The following is a 22,623-nucleotide window of genomic DNA, read 5'->3' as shown; positions in this document are numbered from 1 at the left end:
TTCCTTCTCAGTTCTGTGGAGGTAGGACTGGAAAGGAGAGCTGAATGCAGCGCGTGTTGAGCTGAAGCACGCTGCTGCTCTTCAGCCGAGCTCCCATTCGTTCCATGACCATATGCTTAACTTACCAGATATTTTTTCTCAAACAGCCTTTATCTGTAGGAGGACGGTAAAAGTTACAGGAAATAATGTACTTTTTGAGATGACACTAAACTTCCTAATGCTATGGTAATGCAGCTGCAGGTGAATTTTTGGGACCGAACAATTACTTTTCTGACTTTCAAGGTCTTATTTAAGTGGTGACAGTTATTCAGTCATTACTGGTATGTTTAGGTTTGAAGTAGGAAAAAAGCCTTTTCAAGCGATACTTTGTTAAATGCAATCCTTCAGAACTGTTTGAAATTGAACGCACGTTTTACCTAATAATTCCTGACATACTTGCCAGTAGGTGAGTTCTGGTCCTTCCCTTGAGTTGAAAATTTGCCTCCCCCTCCACATCTCTGGCCTTCTTCTGCAGAAGGGAGTAGCTATTTATTTATTTATTTATTTATTTATTTATTTATTTATTTATTTATTTCATTTGTAAATGATTGGATGCAGTGAAGGAGGAAAGCAGGGTGAAACTTTTGTAGCTACATTGGGTGAAAATCCCTTTTTCTTTCTTTGCCTTTCCCTTCTGAGCTTGAGAGCTACATGTTTCTGACCAAATGTCTTCACAGAACATCTCTCCACAGTGCATTACAAAACTCAGCCAGGCTTTTTGCTTTTGGAGGCCAAAACAGATTTACAAATCAGAATAGATGGGCCCCTTGCATTATTAAGTAACAGTTATTAGTTGTTGGCATTGTGGTTTAGATCTCCAGCTGCTTTTGGTTTTAGGTTTTATCTTCCAACAGCATCATCTTGCTTTCAGTAGCTTCAGAGACCCGTCAATACTTTTTATACTTGAGCTTGTGAGCTGACATTCTGCTTGTGTTCCAAACAGGTACCTACGAACGGCACGTTTTAATAAGCCTTAGTCCTACAAAAATCCCTAAGTATGTACAATGCGAGGGGGAATGGGAGTAATTATAATTTTAATTGCATCAGTAAAGATTGCTTCCTGACTCTGGCAGGGAGAAGATAGTGATTTCAATGCCAGGTTAGCTAGTTGGCTGTTCAAAAGAAAATGAGTTAGTTTCAATGTGATAACAGATTTACCCGGTAACATTGAGGTTCCTTGCTAATCTCAGACTGTCTGGGAAGGACAGAGAAGCATTTGCAGAAATGTGAAAAAGCGCTCGTGTGTGTGTGTGTGTGTGTATATATATATATTTATATATATAAAGATGATTAAGGACTCTTTGAGATTCAAAGCTCCCTTGGGCTTTCTACTGTAGCACTTGCCCTGAGGCACCTTCAGACAAGATGGATAAAACAAGAGGAGGAGAAAGTGAGCAGAGAAACTTGTCCAGTGGCTGTGCAGTTAGGACCAGAACCAGTGCTGGAATACCAGTGGTCTCCCAGTCACTTTGGTAATGGTTACATTTTAGGCATGCTTTGCAGTGCTATAAGGGTAATAGGTAAATAAGTTGTGGTGTAGTTTCCTGTTTGGTTTTCGGGAGTAAGGAAGGCGGCAGTTGTTTTACCTTCACCAGGCCATCTTCTTGAATTCCCCAGTGCCCACGCTTCATGTCTTTATTGACAAGCAGTGGCACAGGGCTGTGTACTGGGCAGCAATGTGAAGAACAAGTGGTGAAAACTGTATTCCAGTTATTATTTACACTGGTGTGTCACAAGACTTGTGGTGAGGAATTTGATAAAATAATATTTAAAAAAAAAAAAAAAAAGACACCTTTTTATTTATGAGCTGAAATGGGAAAAGACTTTGGATGCTGTGAGCTCTCTTAAGTATATGAGTGCGGGGCGTTAGAGGTGGGTGAGGGAGCTAGACAGGTGTAAGGAATGTGGCATGTAAATAATGAGAATGGCTCCCTGCTTCTGTGTTCATTAGAGACCAGCATTGTGTTTCCAAATAATCTGATAGCAGCCTCTACTTGCAGTAAAATTTCTAAGTAGCTGTTCATTAAATCACAATACAATGCTTCTCATAATAACAGACATTATTTCTCTGCAAACATAATTAATCCTGAGTAATTTTACAATGACTGTCAAAGGCAGTTAACATGTGATAGTCCTATTTGTTATAAACGGTGGCCATTACGTTATATGGTGTAGGATGTCATGGGTGGTAACAACTTAAATGCATGTAATGAAGTGTTTGAAGGCTATCTTGATTCGTAACAGCTTGTTCTAGCATCCAATGCTAAGTATGTATTAATGATACCTTTTATAACACCTCACTTGAAGTTAGTGCTATATCCAGATTCTCTTTTTGTCAGGCTAATGTATTTGTAGATGATGCTTAATTGCATGTATTAATGTGACAGCCATACCTGGCGTGTAGATCAAAGCCATCCAGAAAAGAGCTTTATAACCATGCCTCGCAGAAAGTTGAAGGCTTTGTCTCTCCTTTTCCACCTAGTTTATATAAACATAACATCTGGCTAGGGTGACTATGAGAAGGATTTTATGAGACAGTGAAGTAAGGCTGGCAGTAGCTGAATTATTAAAACTATTTAAGCTATTAAAAACAAAACAAAACTGAAACAGGGCCATAGTGGCATAATCCAAGGGCCCAGCACTGTTAGAGTCTTGTGCCTATGCTGGTGCAAGCAGATGTCTGTGTCTGCGAAGAGGATAAACACAGATGATGCCTGTATTCACTTGCCCCCTTCCCTGTCAGGTTGCAGAGTGCAGGTAAGAGTTACTTGGTGAGCAGAGGCTTGCTGACTGCAGGACTGGGCGCTCTGCTTGCTGACAAGGTATTGCCGGTCTTCTAACCAGGGATCTAAGAGTATCAGTTCATCTGTATAGGGAGGCTTAATCAAGACAATGAGTTATCATCTGCTGCATCTCAGTATAGGGTGTTATAAATCAAAAGATTGCATTTACATGGGAAATGGAAGAGAATTCATATTTTGTTTCCAGTGATACAGGATTCAAGGCACAGCCATTTGTTGAATGTAGCAAAGGAGCTATCTGTGTTTTAGAGGAAATCGTCAGCATATGCAGAGAGGTTTTGCATCTTACCTCTTGCACAAAGCAGAATAGATGTTTCCTTTGCAGTGCCAAGGACAAAGACATCCTTGTCCTGGATTAGAGCTTGTACGTATATGCAGACAAATAAACAAGGCAAGGCACTTCAGTGAAATAGTATAAAAGCAAGATGTTGTTCTTGAATTGGTTCACTGTTGTCACTAAAGGGTAAACTTCAGTTCTGGTCCCTTCCCTGTAGACTTGTAGTTTTTCTAGAAAATGGTGCCCACTACACAGTTTTCCAGCACAAACTCCCATACAAGGCTCACTATAAAACCAGTGAAGCATTGCAAAGCACTCATATCTCAACATCTTGTTTTATCACAGAAATTAATGTGCCACTCAGACAGTAATCTGAGATGTCAGTAAAAGACTCTTTATTCATAAATAACTGATATGCAGTAATTTATGTCTGTACATTTATCTTCAAAAGGCTATAGCCATACAATTTTTGCAAACTCTACATAAAACATCCAAACTGTCCATTATTACATTTTCAGTACAATATAACACAGCTGTTTGGCATTACCAAATATATATATGTATATATATTTATATATGTACATGTGCTGAAAAAAGAAGCCAGTGCAGCCTTTTCCAAGGAGTCTTTCCCAAGTATTTTACTGTACAACATTCAGAATTTACATCGATAGAACAAGGCACAGAAAGTGTGGTATGAAGCCAAGGCCATGCTTCTCATTTAATGTTCTTCTAGCTCTCCTTCTTACTCCTTCAGCTTCATACTATAGAAAGCAATCAAACCTCTGCTCTTTTTTCAGTTCTAAACAAACCATGGGGAGAAGCGGGGGGAGGGAAGAATGCGCAGTTGACTGAGCAAAAGTCAACGTTTCAGAACCTGTTCACTGTATAAATAGGGGAGCAGAAGAGAAAGTATGTCTCACTATGCAGGAATAGTGGTTTTAATATTTATTTAGTGTGTGTGTGGTTTTAATATTTATTTATTGTGTGTGTGTTCAGGTTGAGGTTCCTCTCTCCCCATTTTGTCTAAAGGCTGGTCAAAAGTTTGGGAAGCTGGAAATGCAATGGAAATTTTCAGTTAGGTAGCTCTAGCCATGAAAAACACTGATTTAAGTCTCAACAGACTGACCAGCATTCAATTTTACTTCATTCGAATTAAAAAAGGTGTGCATTTAAAGTTTTTGTACCCATTTATAAACTGAGATCAGAGTTGGAGTGGGAATGAATTTGATTAAGAGGTGGGAGAAGGTGACTGCATTTCCCAAGTCACAAGGTATGTGGTGCCTGTTTGTTATTCCCAAATACATACCAGGAGTATGCCACCTCCCCAGTGAGGCACCTGTGTACTGCTAACTGATGCATTAGGAAACTGAGATTCAGTGATGGTAGCTGCTTTTTTGACTGAAAGTGGAAAGTACACACGTAAAAATATTCCTCCCTCCCCTTCCAACTTCAGTGCACAAATGGGGGAAAACTGAAAGCACTGTTTGGGAAGATGCCATCATCGTTACGTTAATTTTCCAAACTTCAGTAAGGGAAACACCAGGTCTTACAATTTTAAACTGAAAAAAACAAAGCTTCAGCCAGTTCTAAGTGAGGATTTGTTAGGAAACATTCTTGTTCTCTGTAGCAAATACACTTGCTGTTAGATCCATGTCTTCCCCCTCCTGCTGTATCAGAAAAAACTTACACCAGGCTTGGTGCGCAGCACCCTGAACTTCCTATTCTGCTACACTTTTCCTTTTGGGATTAGACAATAAGATTTATATACAGAGACCAGGTAACACGGGGGGTTGACATCTTCTTAAATCTGCAGAAGTACATTCTCAACCAAGGTTACCACACCAGGGGCAGACAAACTAAGTAGCTGCTGACAAAACCACAGTTCTACAGTAGGTGAGTGGCTAATCTCATTAGATTACAGTACACTACATTACAGATCAGGGATGGGTCATCTAATCTCCCTATCCCTTAACTAAATTTTCACAAGTGACTTCAGCTCTAGTTACCCTGTGACAGCAAGGCAAGAAGGCTACCCATTGAATCCTGGCTCACCTGGATTCCCTTGTAAAGCACAAACCAGTTATTCAATACAACTGAACAGCTTATTTAAATGCAGCTTTTGCAATAGCTTGAAAATTACAATACACCCCTACCCACCCAAGCCCCAGACAAGAAACACTAGTAAAGTCTGTACTATTCACCTCTAATACAAAAAATATAGTGGCAAATTCCTAGACATGTATTTTATTTTTGGACAGAACAGTGAACAAGAATACTGATAGGTTTTTCTTGTGGCAATGAGTAGAACATCAGTTCTGTTTTCTGCATTGCGGGCACTGTTACTATCAAATGCTTCTCTAAGCGATTCTTTAATCTTAGAGTGGTTTCTTTATGTTTGTCCATGTTGGAAAGGAGATTTTTGCTACTGTTTGTTAGTGTTGGTAATGAGAGAGAAAAGCTAGACTGTGCGGTATTAGAAAATGATTCATGATCTTTCGCCAGTGGATTGAGGTTTGGTTGTTGTTGTTGCTGTGGGTGTTGTGTGCCATATACCTGCTGGTCGAGTTACTGTATTTATCCAGGAAACCTTTAAGTTCTAGGTATTTTTTAACTAGACAATCATTACCTATGCAGGAGAGGAGATATGTGCCATTTTACATGCTGCTGCAGAAACACCGCCAGCCTCTCCTGAAGCAGGAATCGTGTCAAGGGAGTAATTTTACCAAGCATAGATCACAAACAAACATCCCATAGAAAACACTCTTCAGCAGGTTTAATGTGCAAAAGGTTCTCGGTGAATAATGTTAACCATCTCTACTACTGTGTAACAAGTGTGAGAACTTCCTAGGTATAATCCTAATGAGTAAAACAAAGGCTAGAAAGACAAACCTTCAGATCATTCATAGTTGTTAAGGACTTAGATATAATTTCCTCTTTTCATTCATTTAATTACCGTCCAAGACATAACGCAGTCCTTTGCTTAAAAATAACTCTATGTTTTACAGGCTGAAACAGACTGAAAAAAATAATTCAAATCATGACAAGAAGTCCCCCAACAGTTTCTCACTTGTTTAGCTTCACTGTATACCTAAGCTACATTTTTTTCTAGTGGAAGATAATAGCTGGAGCCAATCAGTTACTGAATGTTTTAAAACTCTCTAATAGCAATGTCTTTCACCTGAAAAAACAAAACAAAAAAAAAAAAAACAAAACCAACCAAACAAAAAACATAAACGAGAATGGACCTCTGGTATGAGGCCCACATAGTCCTACGAAGAGATCCCTGTTCCAGCCACTTAGGCTGAATTAGCTTCTCTCTTAACATGCTGAAAACAAGCTGTGCACAGGCCCATGGAGGAGGAGACCAGCTGCTGCCAGAGATAAAAATATTAACAAAAATAGTTCTTAGTATTTTAAGAGAGTTGTGTTGATATCTTTCCATCTATTACAAGAAGTCCAATAACATTTTTGTAGGAGTACATCGTGGCTTTATGGGACTTGCGCTGGTAAATGAGGTTAGAATTTAAATCTACAGAGCAGGGTTCTTTTCTTTGTGGCTTAAAGGATTTTAATGTAAACTAGTAAGACTGCAAAAGCAATGTTGTAAAAACTGTAAATTAGCTTTACGATGCTGCAGTCTGGCAAAGCTGTGAAGTGCACCATTTTAGTGACAAAATTGTAAGTCATTTAAAAAATGTAACTATTAGTCTTAAATGACTCACAGTACAGAAGTATCTGGAAGTGCTTCGGAAGATGAAAAAATACTCGAGCAGATTCTTTGGTGATGTAAAATCAACATGGCTATTTCACTGCATCAGGCTCAGGGCAGCTAGATGGAATCTGAAGCGTACAGCATTGCATTTCTCTTTCTTTTAATTTTTTGGTTTGTGAAAGACACTTTTTAAAGTTATATTTCAAACGTCATCGTTTATAAAATAGAGGAAAAGAATCGAGTTTGAATTTCTGGCCCCTAGTCCTACTTCAGATGCGCCTTTACATCTGGGTTTTGGATCAAATCACATACATACACACACATACAGATTTCCAAAAACAATCTTCGTAACATAGTTGTTAAAAATATGCTCTTAGAATTTTAAGACTGCTAATCCTTTCCAACATATCTATTTGTACAGCATTTGCATACAAATTCTAAATTATCATTCTGTGAGAACACTGTATTGCAAAGCATCCTCAGAGCAGACTGTGGGGGAAAAAAGCTGACAGAATTTATCAGCTGCTTTTTACTGTGAAAAAGCAAAAGAAAACAATATTTAACATCTTTTACTTATAGTGTTTTGCTATTTGTTGTTAATGGTAGCAAAATCCATTTGTAGCTCATTTATATGGTAGCAGAAATATCCCCCCCATGTTATAATTTCTCTATCTCTAAAACTGGGACAGTGCGTGAAAAGGGGAGGAGAACAGGCACAAGCCTCTATAATTAAAAGTGCTAAGCTTTATTAATATCATCCCATGATGCTAACATAAAACAACAGAAAGGGAGCATCTGAAAACAGGCATATCTGTACCAGATACAGACGGTAATCAACAGATGCAAATTTCCCAGGAGTAGGAGAAAAGGGAAGAGAAAAAGACTGAGCCTATCTTTCCACCTCAAGTTATTGTCTGCTTACTGCTTACCATGAGCATTGTTATCACGGAGAACAAGGACTTTTCTTTTTTACAGAAGATTTTCTGATTTGACATTCTCTGTCACCTCTGTCTGATCTTAAAGCTACGCAGTTTTTTCCTCACAGTTTTATTTTCTGGATGTTCAGGCAGCTGAATCCACTCTGATGATGTATTAGCTTGAGTCATTTGCACAGTAAAGTCACTTACTGTGTTCTCAGGAGTCCCACACTCTCTCACAGGCATTTCTTGTGGCTTTATGCTATAGCAAGATCTTCATCCTCTGTGATTGATACTGAATGTGGGAACAGTGAGAAATGGAGGAAATGAAAGAATTGAGTGATTTAGCCTGCATTCTTGTTGAATAGCAGACAGGTCATTGGTCACTCCATCTCCAAAAAGATACATAACTAGAGATGATACAGACAATAACAAGGATGTTCAGGGAAACAATAGACCAGGATTTTTCAGCCTAGAAAAGAGAGTGAGGGGAAACGAAGTCTGTAAGATAATGAATAATGTGGGCAAGGTGATTTGGTAACAGTTACTCAGTATTCCTTATTACAGGGAACCAGGGAGGCCCAGTGCAAGTGCTAGGCAGCAAGTGGTAAACAAAGGAAACCTTGGAGAGGAAAGGAAAGGATGTTTTAAAAAAAAAGCAAAACGGGATTGTGGCACTTGTGGCTAAATGGGTGTTTTGTCTGATGTACTATGGCATTTCTTAGAAGACTCAGGTGTCCATCTCAGTAAACTCACATTAGCAGTGTAGGCCAGCTGCCTAGTTACTGTTTCAAATTCTTTTCCCGGGGGATAAAGGTACGAAAGTATTATGGCATTTCTAGTCCAGTTAAACACTACCAGGGCATCAAACAGTAATAGGTTAGAAGTCAGTGTTCTTGGTTTAAGTTCACAAAAGGAAGGTCAGCAACAAAGAAGCTGCTTTGGTGTAACTGAACAAAAACCAGGAAACGAAACTTAAGGGGAAGCAGGAATGCTCCATTGAGCACTGCAAAATTAAAATTTTACCTCAGGCCCCAAGCTGAACAGCTACTTCTCTGGCATTGTAAGACACTTCAACATCTCTTCCTGTTCAGTACATTAACTCGGACACTAGACGTTGTTGGCTCTGACTTGGATTTTGGCGCACAGCCCAGATCCCTCCCGTCTGCAGCCCTTTCAGGGGTGCTTTGGGGCTCTGGCTACCTCCTGGTTCCTCTCCCTCAGCCGTACTCAGCGGTCAGCAGCAGCGCTGGGTGTCGCTGTACAGGGAGGATTTTCAAACCTACCCAAGTCTTGACTGTAAACACTATGCACTTCCTGAGAAAGGCTTTAAGGTCTAAGCTCCACATAGCAGCTCATTTGACCCTACACATTGTGAAACAGGAGAAGGCAACACACACAGCTCCTCAGAACAGCACGACTGTCTTACGGCCTGTGCAGGGTAGTATTTAGGTCTTTGTTGTAGGAGCTAACCTAAGCTAGCTTGAAAAAGCAGCAACCAAATTAAAACTGCATCTTGAGGAGACGCTGAGAACAAATTAACTGCTGGAGAGTGACTGTAGCAGGTTTCCCAGACAACGACAGCTCACCAGAACTCCATTGCTTTCTGTAGATGCCATTCCCTATTTTTTTTATTCATGACATTTTGTCCAATGAAAAACAGGTTTCTGAGGAGGAGGAATGGAAGTCACTCGAAATATAACTCAAACACAGACAGTACCATGTGCTGCTGAAAAAAGTGACAGCTTGCTGCCAAATAAGCTGGTATTTTTGTCTCGGTCTTAAATATGCCTGCAGCCATTATGATTTCCCACCGCAAACAGGAACTCTGATGTCAGACTGCATGAAATACTAAAGTGCAAAAAATGTTTGGGGAAGTCTACGTATTTGTAAGTCTAAGGCTATTCCAGCCTGCTGAGCTGGGAAAGCAATGAAATTTGCAATTTCAGATCAACAAGAATAAGCAAAGTTTCACATCAAGAGCTGTTGATTGCACTTTTCAGAACTGGCATCCTGGATGAAGAAATAGTTTCAGCTGATTATAGATTTGCACACTGAGTACCCACCCTGTGGCTTGTTGTGCTGGTCTCAGCCAAATATGAGGTTTTAAAAACAAAACAAAAAAAAAAAAACAACAGAAATCGCATTTTCAATTTCTTACTTTTCCATAAAGCTCCTCAGGTCTTGTTCATGTTCATGCTTTGTACTGACTGTGCTCCTGTCACCAAAGCTGAGAGCCTTGGGCCAGAGCTAACAAGCACCTTGGCTAATTTTCAAAAATATGAATGAAAATACTGGTTAAATTTGGTTTGGTACTAGTTCTACTAGGACACTCACTCACAGTGACAGCTGTTTTTTTTTGGTTCAGTTAAAGTAATAAATTATTTTTGTATGAGGTGGATAAAAAATGAAGAGAATTCACTAGTTAAATTCTGGTTTTGGTGATAAATGCAATATGTTTTTAACTCAACCAAGCATAACATAGCCAGCTTTATGTTCTACAAAATTTGCAAACTGTACAATGAAACTGAGCCAATTTTTGGCAGTACTATGTGGGGTTTATCCTTTCAATCTGAAACTAAACCAAAATTAAGCTGTACTGATTGAATTCACCTTTGCTTTTTAACTTAGCTTCCACTCCCCCCCCCCCAAGTGTAAACTTGCTAAAGTAGGGCTGGCAATCTCCTGAATTTTATTTGGTTATTTAAATCTACCCCCAAAGAAACATTTTTGACTGAGTGAAAATTTCTCCCACGTACTCGCGAACACCAATTCCACAGAGAACGGCCTTGTTCAGTTGCTTTGTTAAGGGAATAAGCAGGAAGACTGCAGCAAAGGTACGTGCAGTGGGGGACTGACTTTTTTTTTTTTTTAAATTGAATGTAGTTTGAAATCAATTAAGTAGTTAATATCAATTAAGTAGTTGTAAGATCTCTTAATTCCTCAAATGTCTGAACAGGATAAGACCAGATTTTCAGTTGTCCTGTAGCTCAGTTACAGCAAATACAAAGTGACTACAAGATGCTAGGAAATGACATTTTAAATCCGCTCTTGAAGTGTGTTAAGTTGGAAACGCAGGACGAAGGGGACTCAAGGCCCCAAGAAGAAAACCTTTAAACCAGGATTAACCTCTAGTGGCTCTAAATATTCACCATCATGTTTGCTGGTAATTACTAGGCATTATACTCTCCTTTAGCATCACTGTTTCCTTAAATACATCATGTCATAATATTTACCTTGTACGGCTCTGTATATCACTCCTTCCTGCCCCGGGCAATGATAGATGTGTAGTTTTGTTTTTGAATTTGATATATGAATCTTAAATGAGAGAGGACTGTAGCACAGGGAGAGCTTGTGTTTTCCTTATTACCGAGATGATTTTTAATAGGGCTTCTTCTGCTCCTCCAGCTGAAAACTGCATTGTGGAAATGAGCATCTGCTTCCTTACAGTGTGCAGAAACCCTTATTTCCTCCCTGCCAAAGAGATTCTCTAGTGTAAAAGTCAAAGCTGGCCATCGGTTCTTGAATGGAAAAGAAGGGACTAAAGTCCATTTTGTCTGCTGTAGTTGAAGTCAGGCTCCTCAATCTCAGTTTCTGTTATGTCTGAGATTTTAGAGTGTGTCCTTCCTATTTCTTCCAGCGCACAAGCAAGGGAGTCAAGGTCTCCATCATGTTGATGTCGGGCTTCCCAGAGGTCCAGAATGACAGCAGATGGACTGCGTTGTGTAGCGAAATAGGAGAGATTCCTGAAAGGGGGTGGGGAGATGAAGCAGAAGGATTAGGAGAACTGTACAGTGTAACACTATGAAAATGTTCACTGAAAAGGGAAGTGCCCTGTGTTGTGCCTGTGGAAGTACAAAACAAACAAACAAAAAACAGCAGGAAACCTTCAGCAAGATCTAATTAGATGAGTGCAGGGAATCCTCCAAAGGACACACACTGGTGCTTTTATTCTTTAATTGTTACTTGCTCAATTTAGCAGAAGTAGAATGAACACAGGATTCGTTCTTGTGAGGTACGTAAATGCTGGCCAGCACTTACCATCCTGTGTATTGATTTAGAAACCAAGTCAGTTCTGGAGAGTGTCATCATCTGGACAGCAAGCTTAGTAAAAATTTGTCAGGGAGAGAAATTGTGTGATTTAAGTTGATGTTGCAATTCCATGAAGTTAAACCGTATATTTTCATTTGTAAATTTAGATTTATTATGGTGTAGTTTTTAGAACTTTGCAGGAGTGATATTGGCAAAGAATTTAGTAAAACAAAGTGATTATCTTTAACGCATTATTCTAAAGCTCCTTCTATTGACTGGCCTTGGACATAATCATCCAAACAAATAAATGACCTTTATGCTCACAAGCATAAATGTTATTTATAGCACAGAATAGTATTACTCCTAACTGTGGAGCACAATTTCCTTTGAAATATGCCCTTTCCTTAAAGAAAATCTTCAAAACATTTAATTTGGTTTGGAATAGAACATAGCAGATAGAAGGCAAGACAGCAGGCTGTATTTTTTGAGAGAACACGTGCCAAAATCTTCTTGAGTCTTGTACTTTACCAAGACCTCAGTCTTGTGGGTGTACCAACTGAGCTTAGAAGCCAATGTCAGGTGGGATGGGACACCTGGGTTTATTCAGAGGAGAAAACAGTTCCTGTTTTCAGTAGCGAGTCATATAGATAAGAAAGTTACAATTAATCCTTGAGAGTAAGAAAGGTGATTACCATTTACACATCTTTAATACCAGCAAGCAAGCAAACAAACAAAACCCATAACATAATAGCAGAAAATCATTCTTAGTGCATATGTAAATGTTCACCTTTCAAAATTGCCTTCCATTACCTGCTGATGCTGTTTTTTTGTGCTAACATCTGCCAGTCTTTGCCTTTGGCGTTGGGTGTGTCAAATGTTGCACAGATTCTTTGTCTGATGGAGTAGGGGATTTTGAATGCTTTTGCGCCCATCTGTGCAGGGAAGTTGCTGTCGTCATGTGCAAAGAAAGTGATGCTTTCTCTTTCACTCTACACAGAATAGAAAAACAAAGCAGTTAGCACAGCATCAGGCTTTGTGCCTACCTTCAGGTCTGTAGGTGGCTCTCTTTAGCACGGTAACAGAGTAACATCAAGAGTCCTACCATGTACTCCTGTTTACCAATGGGGACTGAGACAAGATTTTTGCACAGCCTCATCAGAAGGAGAATAACTGTGAGTGCAGACAGTTCTTTTCTGTATTCTTTCTGCCGCCTTGTTATGCAGGATCAACCTGCAGTGAGTTTAGCTACAGGTACCTGTTGGTGCATCACATCCACTTTTGGAGGAAGAAAGCATCAAATCTGAGTCTATGATTCCATCTACAGTTTGTGGAAGTGACAACAGAAAATGAAATAGCTAGGAGGTTTTTTTCTGATCTGTGAAGGAACTTCTAGCACATCACAACCACCTATGTCTAAAAACATTTTAAATAGCATCATTTTCCTTCCACAAGTTTCCTATTTTTGGGTAACAGATGAAGTCCAAGAGAGCAGTGACTGGGAGGTAAATGCCACAAAAGGATATGTCTGCCTAAATCTTTAATAGCTTAAACCTAAAATGCAGATAAAAATCTCCCATTTGTGATTTTTTAAAAGCAGCTAAATTCTGTAAGTACCTCAGTTCTTCCACATTAAAGATCTCTATGGAATCCAGGTCCTTTTTGTAGATCCGTCCCTTTCTTTTCCTACGAAATTATACCAGCCTTGTGTAATGGAGTCACATTTCCATGCATTATTCGTTTCAGAGCAATGCAGCATAAATATTAAATAACAATGATGCTATAGTCTCTTCATATAACATTTATGACACATCCCAAAAGTCATCCATGCAAAGTAATAGCAGTGCTGTAGATATATCACGTTGTCTGACTGTTTAAATTAAATATGCAGAACAATAGTAGGTTTTCATACCCTGCACATGTGAGATAAGCTACTGCTACCTGGTTAGTTCAGGGAATTCTAAAGCAACGAACAATTCAAGTATTCAGTTGTTATTTATATATTTATCTTATAGTCAAATTATCCTCACTTTTCCTTCACTTTTTGAGATAGTCACGAGAAAGTCTTCCGTATTAGCAAATCTGTTTGAGGACAGAATTGTTAGATGCTCTGGGGACTTGTGGATAGATAGGTCCCTTACAAGAAAAAAAAAAAAAAAAAAGGTCACAGATATTTATAAGGACAGAAAGTACTGAGATGTTTGGAGAAGGACAGACATTTTTTATGAAACTTCTACAAAGAACTGGCAAATGCTCGGACATTCAGAAACTGTTTTTATACTGAATGACATTTGTGGTTTTCTTATTTAGTTGCCACATTCTTTGCATAGTGCATTTAGCACATGAACATAAATCTTTAATACAGAAGTATCTGGATACTTTTTAAACATTAATCAATCAAGATGCTTAATAATCTAAAAAAGGTAGCTGAAGTTCTCACTGCTGTAGGACTCATTACCAGCTTGCTCAGTGCACCATTGCTTTCTTTAACATGTGAGCAATGCTGCAGTCCTCGAAAGACATTCTGTGTGTACAAAAACTCCCCAGTGGCCCGACAGCATCCAGGCAATCCATCCATTTTCAACTCTCAGTGCTCTGCAAGATGCTCAAAAACTTTCTGCAAGAAAACTATTACTACTGACTCAAATATAGATGATTTTTAGTGTTGTAAAATCTCTGTAAGTACATCGTTTGATTTCTACTGGAAATAGAAACTAATGCTTTGTAGGGTTGTTACAGCTTTGAACAGGCCATGAGAAAACAGACTGAGGTAGAAAGGGCAAAAATGGGGAGGGATTGTGGCTCACCGTACTAAACAACTTGAAAAAAACACCACAAAACAGAGAGAACACTTTACCTCTAGAATGGATGTCTGGATCTGTAGGATTTGCTCGTGCCCCTTGACTTGTCGGACGCAGATCTTGCAGGACAGCTGTGTCGTGGCAGGAGTGTAGCGCTCCAGAGAAAAGGCACAGTGCAGCGGCTTCTGGTTGCTGCACCACACCCGGGAGAATGGGACTTCCTGCGACAGAAAGCATCCCCCGAGAACGGGGAGAAACTCCTTCAGTTTGGTTCTCCCTTTGTAATTAAGTTCTTAGCAGACAGAATGTAAATCATCTCACAGCTAGAGTGACACTGGATCCTCCAAGAGGCACAAGACGCCAGGCAAACAGCTGCTTTCAACACCTGAAGGTGCCCGTCTGCCTTCCTAACATGCTTGTTGCAGCCTCTTCCTGCTCTACCACCCCAGCAGTTTTTAAGGGTTCCCCCTACTGACTTGTGAACATGGTGGGAAGGCTGCCAAGCACTCAGCATCTGCTCCTGCAGGATGGCCAGGACAAACAAATGCACTAGAGGAATTCTGACTGCCACCTGCTATTAACTGCTTCAATGCCACGCTTTTATGCGATGGTTTATTCATCTGTTCAAGCCTTGAAACAGGATCTTCGCTAATTTGAGAAAATATTAACATAAAACTTTCCTCATCATAGTGTCTGACAATGGTTTCATTTGGTGGACTAAACAGACGATAACTGAACAGGCCCATCTCAGTTGTTCTAGGCAAGCAAAACTCTTAAAGCCAGTTTGTTCTTGAAGTGCTGGCTCGTAGGAGAGAAAATGATTAAACACTGGAAGAAACCCCATAAAGAAATGGGTTCTTTTATATATAAACAGTCTGGAACCAAATCACAGCTGTCAACAGACTTGGGACATTTCACAAAACATTGCCCTGAGAAGGAAATACAAAGTCAGTGCAAGTCGTTCTGCATTTCTGCTAGAGACAATTACTGTCTTTCTCAGCTGTCCAAGCCATTCAAACTGTACCCAATTATAAAATGCAAATATTTATTTGGCTTCAGTACCAGCATTGTGTCAGACCCCTCTGTCAGCAGAGGTTTTGCACATGCTTCTTTTTAACGCTGAGTTCCTGCTGAGAGACTGGGTCGTGCCTGCTGTGATCAAAATCTCCAGCAGGTTCAGAGCCCTCCTTAGAGCAAACACAGCACATAAGCATTCTTCCACAGATTATGGATCCCTCATCTGACTTTTTAGTTTTTGGTTTTATCTTGAAGCAATAAATTGAACAGCTACTTTGGACCATGCCACTTGCATTAGATGTAGCAAAGCAAGGCAACATGTAAAGATTACTACAGATCAATTTGCACTGGCTATCACGACTTGTTTTAATAGCACCCTGTAGTTTAATTTGACTGAAAACTCTAGACTATTACTTGCCAACAGAGAACAAAACTGCCTGAGTTAAGTATACTGTAAACAATGCATTTATTCCTAGAAGATGTACACAGCCTTAGGAAGAGTGCTAGGTATTTGATCTACTAGTGGGGCATCCTAATACTGATTGGTTTATCTTTTAAACTCTAAATAAGTGAACAGACTAAACAAAACACTTAAAAGCAAGTTGTTCTTCACATGAAGCTGAGAATGAAGTTGTTTCTTTAATTTCTTAAATTGCATCATGAATTATCCTCATGTTCTCGTAGATAAAGGAATTTAGATACAGATCACTATCATTTTCAGAGTCCATTATACTCATACTTTGGAGAATATGGCAATACATTAAAAGCAATTTTTTTTGGCTAAAATACTCTATGACAGACAACTGTCTCTCTATATGCTTCTGGGAAAGGGAGATTACGTAGTCTGATTAAGTTCTGTATTTTAAAAGACCAGCTCGCTCTATTTGCCAGCACATTGCTTATAATTTCCAGTAACCAATACATTTAGAAATCTTTTGTTTTGATTTATACTTTCCTGTCTTCAACAGCCTCTCTAATTAATGTCTTACAGGAAAAATAATTTGCTCTTAATCATTTCTACGAATATGCATGCCATAATTTGAACTCGTGACATTTAAATGCTGACATATATCCTCTCCTTTTCAGACGTATATTCATAGCAGTATAGAAATTGGAATGACAAAGACATCAAAAATAGTGATAAATTTTAACATGAGTATAGGCTTTCCATTGGAGGTAATTGAAACAGGTAAAAGTACAAGCTTGCTTTCTTCAAAATGAAAAATTTAAAGCATTCTGCTACATAAGAAATGTTTCATTCTGTATTTGTCAAAATCATAACGCAACACATTTTTTCTTGTATCCTTGAGATTAAAACCTCACCTTTCAAAAACAAAGGGGAGACAGTTGTCTTACTTGTGTTATGTCTATACCAGTGCAAATTCTTACTGTCTCTGTATTACAATGTCAACAAATAAAATTAGCAAGTACCTGACATGCAGTAAATGGTTTGATTCTCCAAAGGAAAGGAGGGATATCAAGGACAGATATCTGAAGACTGAAGGTATTCCCTTTGAAATGCAAAAGTTTTGGTTCCTCCAGTAACTGTCCTCCTTGGAGTCTTTCATCCAAAACCACTTCCTGCAATGGCAGAGGAGAAAAAAACATTTTTAAAGTGTTAGAAACAAATACCAACTCTAATGAAAATTCACCTTTCTGAAAGGTGCCTAGTTCATAAGGTTTGTATTAACTGAATGTACAAGTCAAAGTTAATCTCTTGTGTTCAATAAATAACTGAAGAAGGAATTTGGGCCTTCGAATTTCAGGCAGACTCATCCAGGAAAATACTCCTAGCCCACGAATCGTGTAAGTATTAATAAAGGGTATAATTACAAAGCTATTGTAAATCTTTAACAATCCTTTCAGTGGCTTTGCTTTTATTAGAAGCACATAGACATTAGTGTGCGCTCCATTAAGATTCATGTTTCTATTCTGTACAATAGGAAGAGGAAGTAAAAAGTCATCTGTCACAACTGTCTTCATTTCAGCTCTGAAAAGAAAATCATTTTGTTAAAGGTTCTGAGTTCACCATCTAAAAGCCAGTGAATTTCTTTGTTTTGTCTTGGCATGCCGTGTAGGAAAGTCACACAGAATCCCGAAATGGTTGAGGTTGGAAGGCACCTCTGGGTATCACCTGGTCCAACCCCCTGCCAAGGAGGGTCACCCCCAACACGGTGCACAGGATGGCATCTGGGCAGGTTTTGAATAACTCCTGAGGAGACTCAATGGGCAATATGCATCAGTGCTCTGTCACTCGTACCAGGAAGAAGTGTTTTCTTACATTCAGCTGGAACTTGGGACAATTTTTTGTTTGATTGATTGTTTTGTTTTTGGAAGGGGAAATGAACAATTATAACTTAGTTCTTGAAGGAAAAAAAAATCTTGCTCAGATTGTAAAAAGGAGAGGAAACCCTGAAGTGACTAATGACAACGTAAGGGTAATAACTGTGATAAATTCTATACATCAAATGATAATGACTTACTTACATTTTCTCTTTGGATTGGAGTAGCACTCAGCTGCAGATGCAAGCAGGCTCTGCCTGTGCTCATGTGGCCAAGGCACTGAGCCCAGCCTAACACTCTGCTTCCCAGCTGGAACTTTGTGCTGCTTTAACCATGGCTGTGATTTCTGGTTAGTCTAGAATGTAGGCAGAGCAGGTTTGCATCTGCCTGGCAGAAAATGAGTGGACAGTTTGGCAGTCCTAAAGCTCCTAAACTGACAAGTGAAACAACACTGCAGAGAAATTAAAGGATTTGCACTAAGTCATGCAGCAGTGGCATAAAAAATAACTGTTCTTGTTCTTATTCATTTTGAATTCTGGACTGTTGCTGTAGCCTATGGACTATCCCCAGGAATAAAGGCATGTTAGTATTCTATGAAAAAATAATTAAAACCAAAATATCGAAATGAAATAATTTACCTGAAATGAACAAGGTGTGTTATCCATACAATATACTCTCAAATTGTAATCCAGAGAATTGCAAGACAGGCAGCCAAAAACCGCTACTTTCAGCTGTCGGACGGCACAGTCAGAGATGGGTTCTCCAATAAGTGCATAAGTTCCAAAGCTGTTTAAGAGAATGTGACAGGCATAAGGATCCAACAGGCAGTAGCAAGAAGTAGTTTCCTCTTCCACAGACATCACTTCCTGCAAAATGAAATTCAGGTAAAAAAAAAAATTTAATAGGCCTTGACAATAGAAGTCATGACATCATTTATTTATATTTATTCAACTGCAATGTAAAGTGCTCCTCAGAGCCAGTATGCACATTCTTAACTGATGTTGACCTCAGGGAATAGGAGAAGGTAGACTACCTATATGAGTAAACAGTCTCCATTTAGCCCCGAGTCAACAATAGGAACTCTGTGCAGAATTCAGTGTGTACAGCTTACATGTATAATAATAATGATGATGCATAAGAAATTTTAGCATTTTTTTTTCAAGTGTTATTGACTTTCTGGCTAATTTTTTCATGATGTCGAGGTAAGAAATTACCTTGAAGATTAAAGTCAATAAGCAAACCTTGAACGATAGTAGGTATTTGACATCCTTCAGAACATCCATTACAGTTATGTTTACCTCAATCAAAAAACTACCTTTCCCATTCTTTTGTATTTCACACTTAGTTCTGCATTACAGCATCATTAGATGAGGTATTTGAGCAGTCTACAGTCTGGTGTTACACTCCTCATTATTTCCAGGATGCTTGTAACTGACACTGTTGGAGCTGACAGAGCATTGAGTGAACTTAAGTAGGAAAATGAAGCTGAATTTGAAATGGTTTAAACAAGAGCAACAAGCAGCATGGTGGTTTAGAGGAAAAGGACAGAGTGAGTTCAGGTATGCGTGAATGTTTAACTACTGTTTCTTTCCTTGCAATGCTAGGAATCAAACAGTTCCATCACTAGCAGTGCAATAAAGTGTGATCAATGATGGACTTGTGCCTTGGTACTGGGTACCATGGTTCTAATACCATGTACAGTGAGCATCTTAGCTGGGAAATTCTGCTCCTTTTATCCTGTGTGTATACCTGCCTAGCAAGCAGTTTTGGTCAAAGATGGCCAATGGGCTTAAAAAAATGCAGATGAGCAGACAGAGATGATCAAATGCCCATGTCGTGAATACACAACGCTTAATTTCCTCAATAAATCAGTATATAATAAAAATATATTTGAACTAAAAAAGCAGATTATTTCAGTTAACATACATACACTAATCCTTCAGAGGTGATGAGCACAGGGTGATCACCAAATGCCCATTAAAGTGACATGTACAAAGAGACGTTTTTAAATCAGGAGGATCCTTCTAGGTTAAAAGAAAACAAACCAAACCCACCACCAACAAAAACATTGAACTTGAACTGTATATTTTTAAGCAGTGCCATAACTTTCTTTATGTCATGATAAATTCTTGCTTGGATATCATGTTCTGTTCAGACTTAGGCTTCTTTGGGAGCTATAAAACATCCAAACAGTGTTTTCAAGAGCAAATGGTTACTGGCTCTGTTATTAAGTGATCTGAGAAAATGAATACTTTCTTGTGTAACATGGGCTAGATCATAAAATTGACCCTTTTCTGCACATTTTAGTACAGCACTTGAACAGAGTTCAGCTACTTCTGAACAAAATGCAAAATCCTCTTACTTTTGAAAAGAAAAAAGATGATTTCTTTGAAACACCCAATTATTCTGTCCCTTGAATCATCTTTGACCAGTTCCTGCCTGATTAAGAGTAATCATGTTTCCATTGTTAGTGTAACCTTTTAAGTGGGAGCGGAAGTCCGAACTCACCTCCCATTTTCCTTGCTGTGTCCTTTTTTTCAAGTGAATACTCCAGTGCTCTGAATTTACTTCTGCGCAATGTGGGATAGTCAAGGCAAACGGAGTGCTGACAGACACATCTGAGGGGCCACAGGTTACTTCTGGTCCTAGAAGAACATCTGTGCCTTCTGGCTGTAGGCTGGCATGTGGAGGAAAGTAAGACCATCTTTAAGATCTTTTAAATAATGTGGGAAAATGTATTTATAGTAATGGCAATATAAAAAATTTAAAATATTTTAGTGAAAAATCTAAGTGCTTCATTCATCTGGTACAGAAAAGATAGAGCAAGCCAACTACAACACTCATTTTCACATAGAATTGGAGGCAGGAGATGAAACAAAACTATTAAGCCACATCTACTGAAATCATTGGCTGGTCAGTTTAGGATTCTGGTCTTTAAAATACATTTCAATTTGTTTAAACCAAATGAAACACTAAAATTACTCTATGCAAGTAAGCCTTGTTTTACGCACCAGCTGGTAATATTGCCATCTAATTCTGCCTGCAAAGAATGTCATCTACGATATTTTCACAGTAGTGAAGATAAAACAAATTATGGTTTAAAAGCACAGCCTCATGAATTTTTCCAGACTGAGCTTGATCTCCCTGCTTTGAAAACACATTCATATTCTACTAAATGAACAAGATAGGTAACTTACAGTAGACACCACTGAATAGAAATGTTGGTTCTAAATTAGAAGTCAGCAAAGTAAGATATCTGCACGTGGTCTCCCTTCCAGTCAGTACTTGCATTGCCATGTCACAAGCTAACAAGCCCACAGAGCTGTGCAATAGCAGCATGGCAACGAACCAACCCTCCCATACTGCCTATGCTGAGTGCACTCCTACATTTCTATACCTTTAATTTCTGAGTTCGTCTGCAAGATGAGACACAACATTAACAATGCAAGTTTTGCTTTTTTTTTTTTTTCAAGTATCATAATTGCTCCCTAAGCCTCAGTGCTTCTAAGCATTTGTAGGATTATTAGGGCAAAAGAAACAAAATAAAGCACAAACAGACTCAACCATAGCTGCCCTTTTTCTCTTCAAGCCATGAGTGTGCATAAGAGCAGAGAGGAGAGGGCAAAGTAGGATGCACAAAGCAGCCAACGCTTGCAGGCCATGGTGCAGCAAAGCATCTAAGCACTAGCAGCAGCCTTAGCGCTATTAGCAACGCATGGGAATGTGTGTTGTGTTGAACTAACGTCAGAATGACTATTCCAAGCACAGTTCAAGCAAAAATACTTGCTTATGCAATGGCAAACAATTTTTCACAACTCCCTCATTGCTAGGAAAACACCGATTCTGGAAAAAAATAACGTCACTTAACAACCACTGCTACCCTTTGCAAATGGTATTTGAGTTCCTTAAAAATAAAACCTTCCAGCAGTTCCCCCAAATCACCTCTTTCCAGATGGTTTAAGAAACCATCCAGAGTTCTTCACAAACTAAAAAATGTCTCAGAAAAACCCTCAAGCCAACTTTCATACAGATTTCTTTTTCAGTAAGTTATTCTGGTCTTATGCTTTCTCTCTGCTGTACCTCAGCAAAGGCTGGTGCCTTCACGTCCTTAGCTCTGCTCTGCTGCAGCTGCAGGAAGGGGTAACAAAAGCAGATTGCCAGTGAGCAAGTCAGCCCTTAGTTAGTTGGTGCTGCTCTCTCGCACAACAGGCAGTGCTTTGCCAAGTGGATGCTGGTGACAAACGCTTAAAACACAAAGGCAAGATTGGAGTAGGGAGGGTAGGAGACGAATTCTGCTGAAGTTACTCCCAGTACAAAGTTTGACAATCCTCAATAACAGGAGCAAAATACAGGTTACCTTGTTTTCAGCCTCACACCTCCTATTTGGAGGATGTGACTCCAGTTTTATTTCCGCTGTTACTCATCATTCCTATCAAAAATAGCTCAGATTTTTCAAGCTTCAAGAATGACACAAAACTCCGCAGGTATTCCCTCCTTGGTGGGGAGAATTTGTGTGCGTGATAACAGTGGCCTAGGGGCTGTGAGTCATTTCGTGCACGTTCCCTGCAGACTGGCTGAGTTTTGGCTGAATGGCCCTAGCGAGAAGATCTCCTGGCCAGCAGTGCTGGGACCTGCACGTCCCAATCCTGTTACCTGAGTGACACTTCTGTAACTGCAGCGAACCACCGGCTGGCAGCACATCCCTGCAGCCCGTGCAGAACTGCAGTGACGCAGCTTGAGGTGTTCT

The 22,623-nt window shown here is 39.3% G+C and overlaps 1 protein-coding gene across 1 annotated transcript in view; it reads right to left on the bottom strand.

Moving 5' to 3' along the window:
- Positions 1–6,337: 6,337 nt before the first annotated feature.
- UNC5D (unc-5 netrin receptor D) overlaps positions 6,338–22,623 on the bottom strand; it is a 71,826-nt gene continuing 55,540 nt past the window's right edge. Inside the window, exons 11-16 of the mRNA XM_032204017.1 lie at positions 20,385–20,553; positions 18,515–18,742; positions 17,025–17,174; positions 14,633–14,797; positions 12,589–12,767; positions 6,338–11,492 (exon numbers count right to left, since the gene is read on the bottom strand). Coding sequence (XP_032059908.1) covers positions 11,288–11,492; positions 12,589–12,767; positions 14,633–14,797; positions 17,025–17,174; positions 18,515–18,742; positions 20,385–20,553 — 1,096 coding nt within the window. The 3' untranslated portion in view covers positions 6,338–11,287. The remainder of the gene's footprint in view (positions 11,493–12,588; positions 12,768–14,632; positions 14,798–17,024; positions 17,175–18,514; positions 18,743–20,384; positions 20,554–22,623) is intronic.

This window comes from Aythya fuligula, chromosome 27, assembly GCF_009819795.1.
Source record: "Aythya fuligula isolate bAytFul2 chromosome 27, bAytFul2.pri, whole genome shotgun sequence".
Taxonomy (NCBI): domain Eukaryota; kingdom Metazoa; phylum Chordata; class Aves; order Anseriformes; family Anatidae; genus Aythya; species Aythya fuligula.
This window is presented reverse-complemented; position numbering and strand designations above follow the sequence as displayed.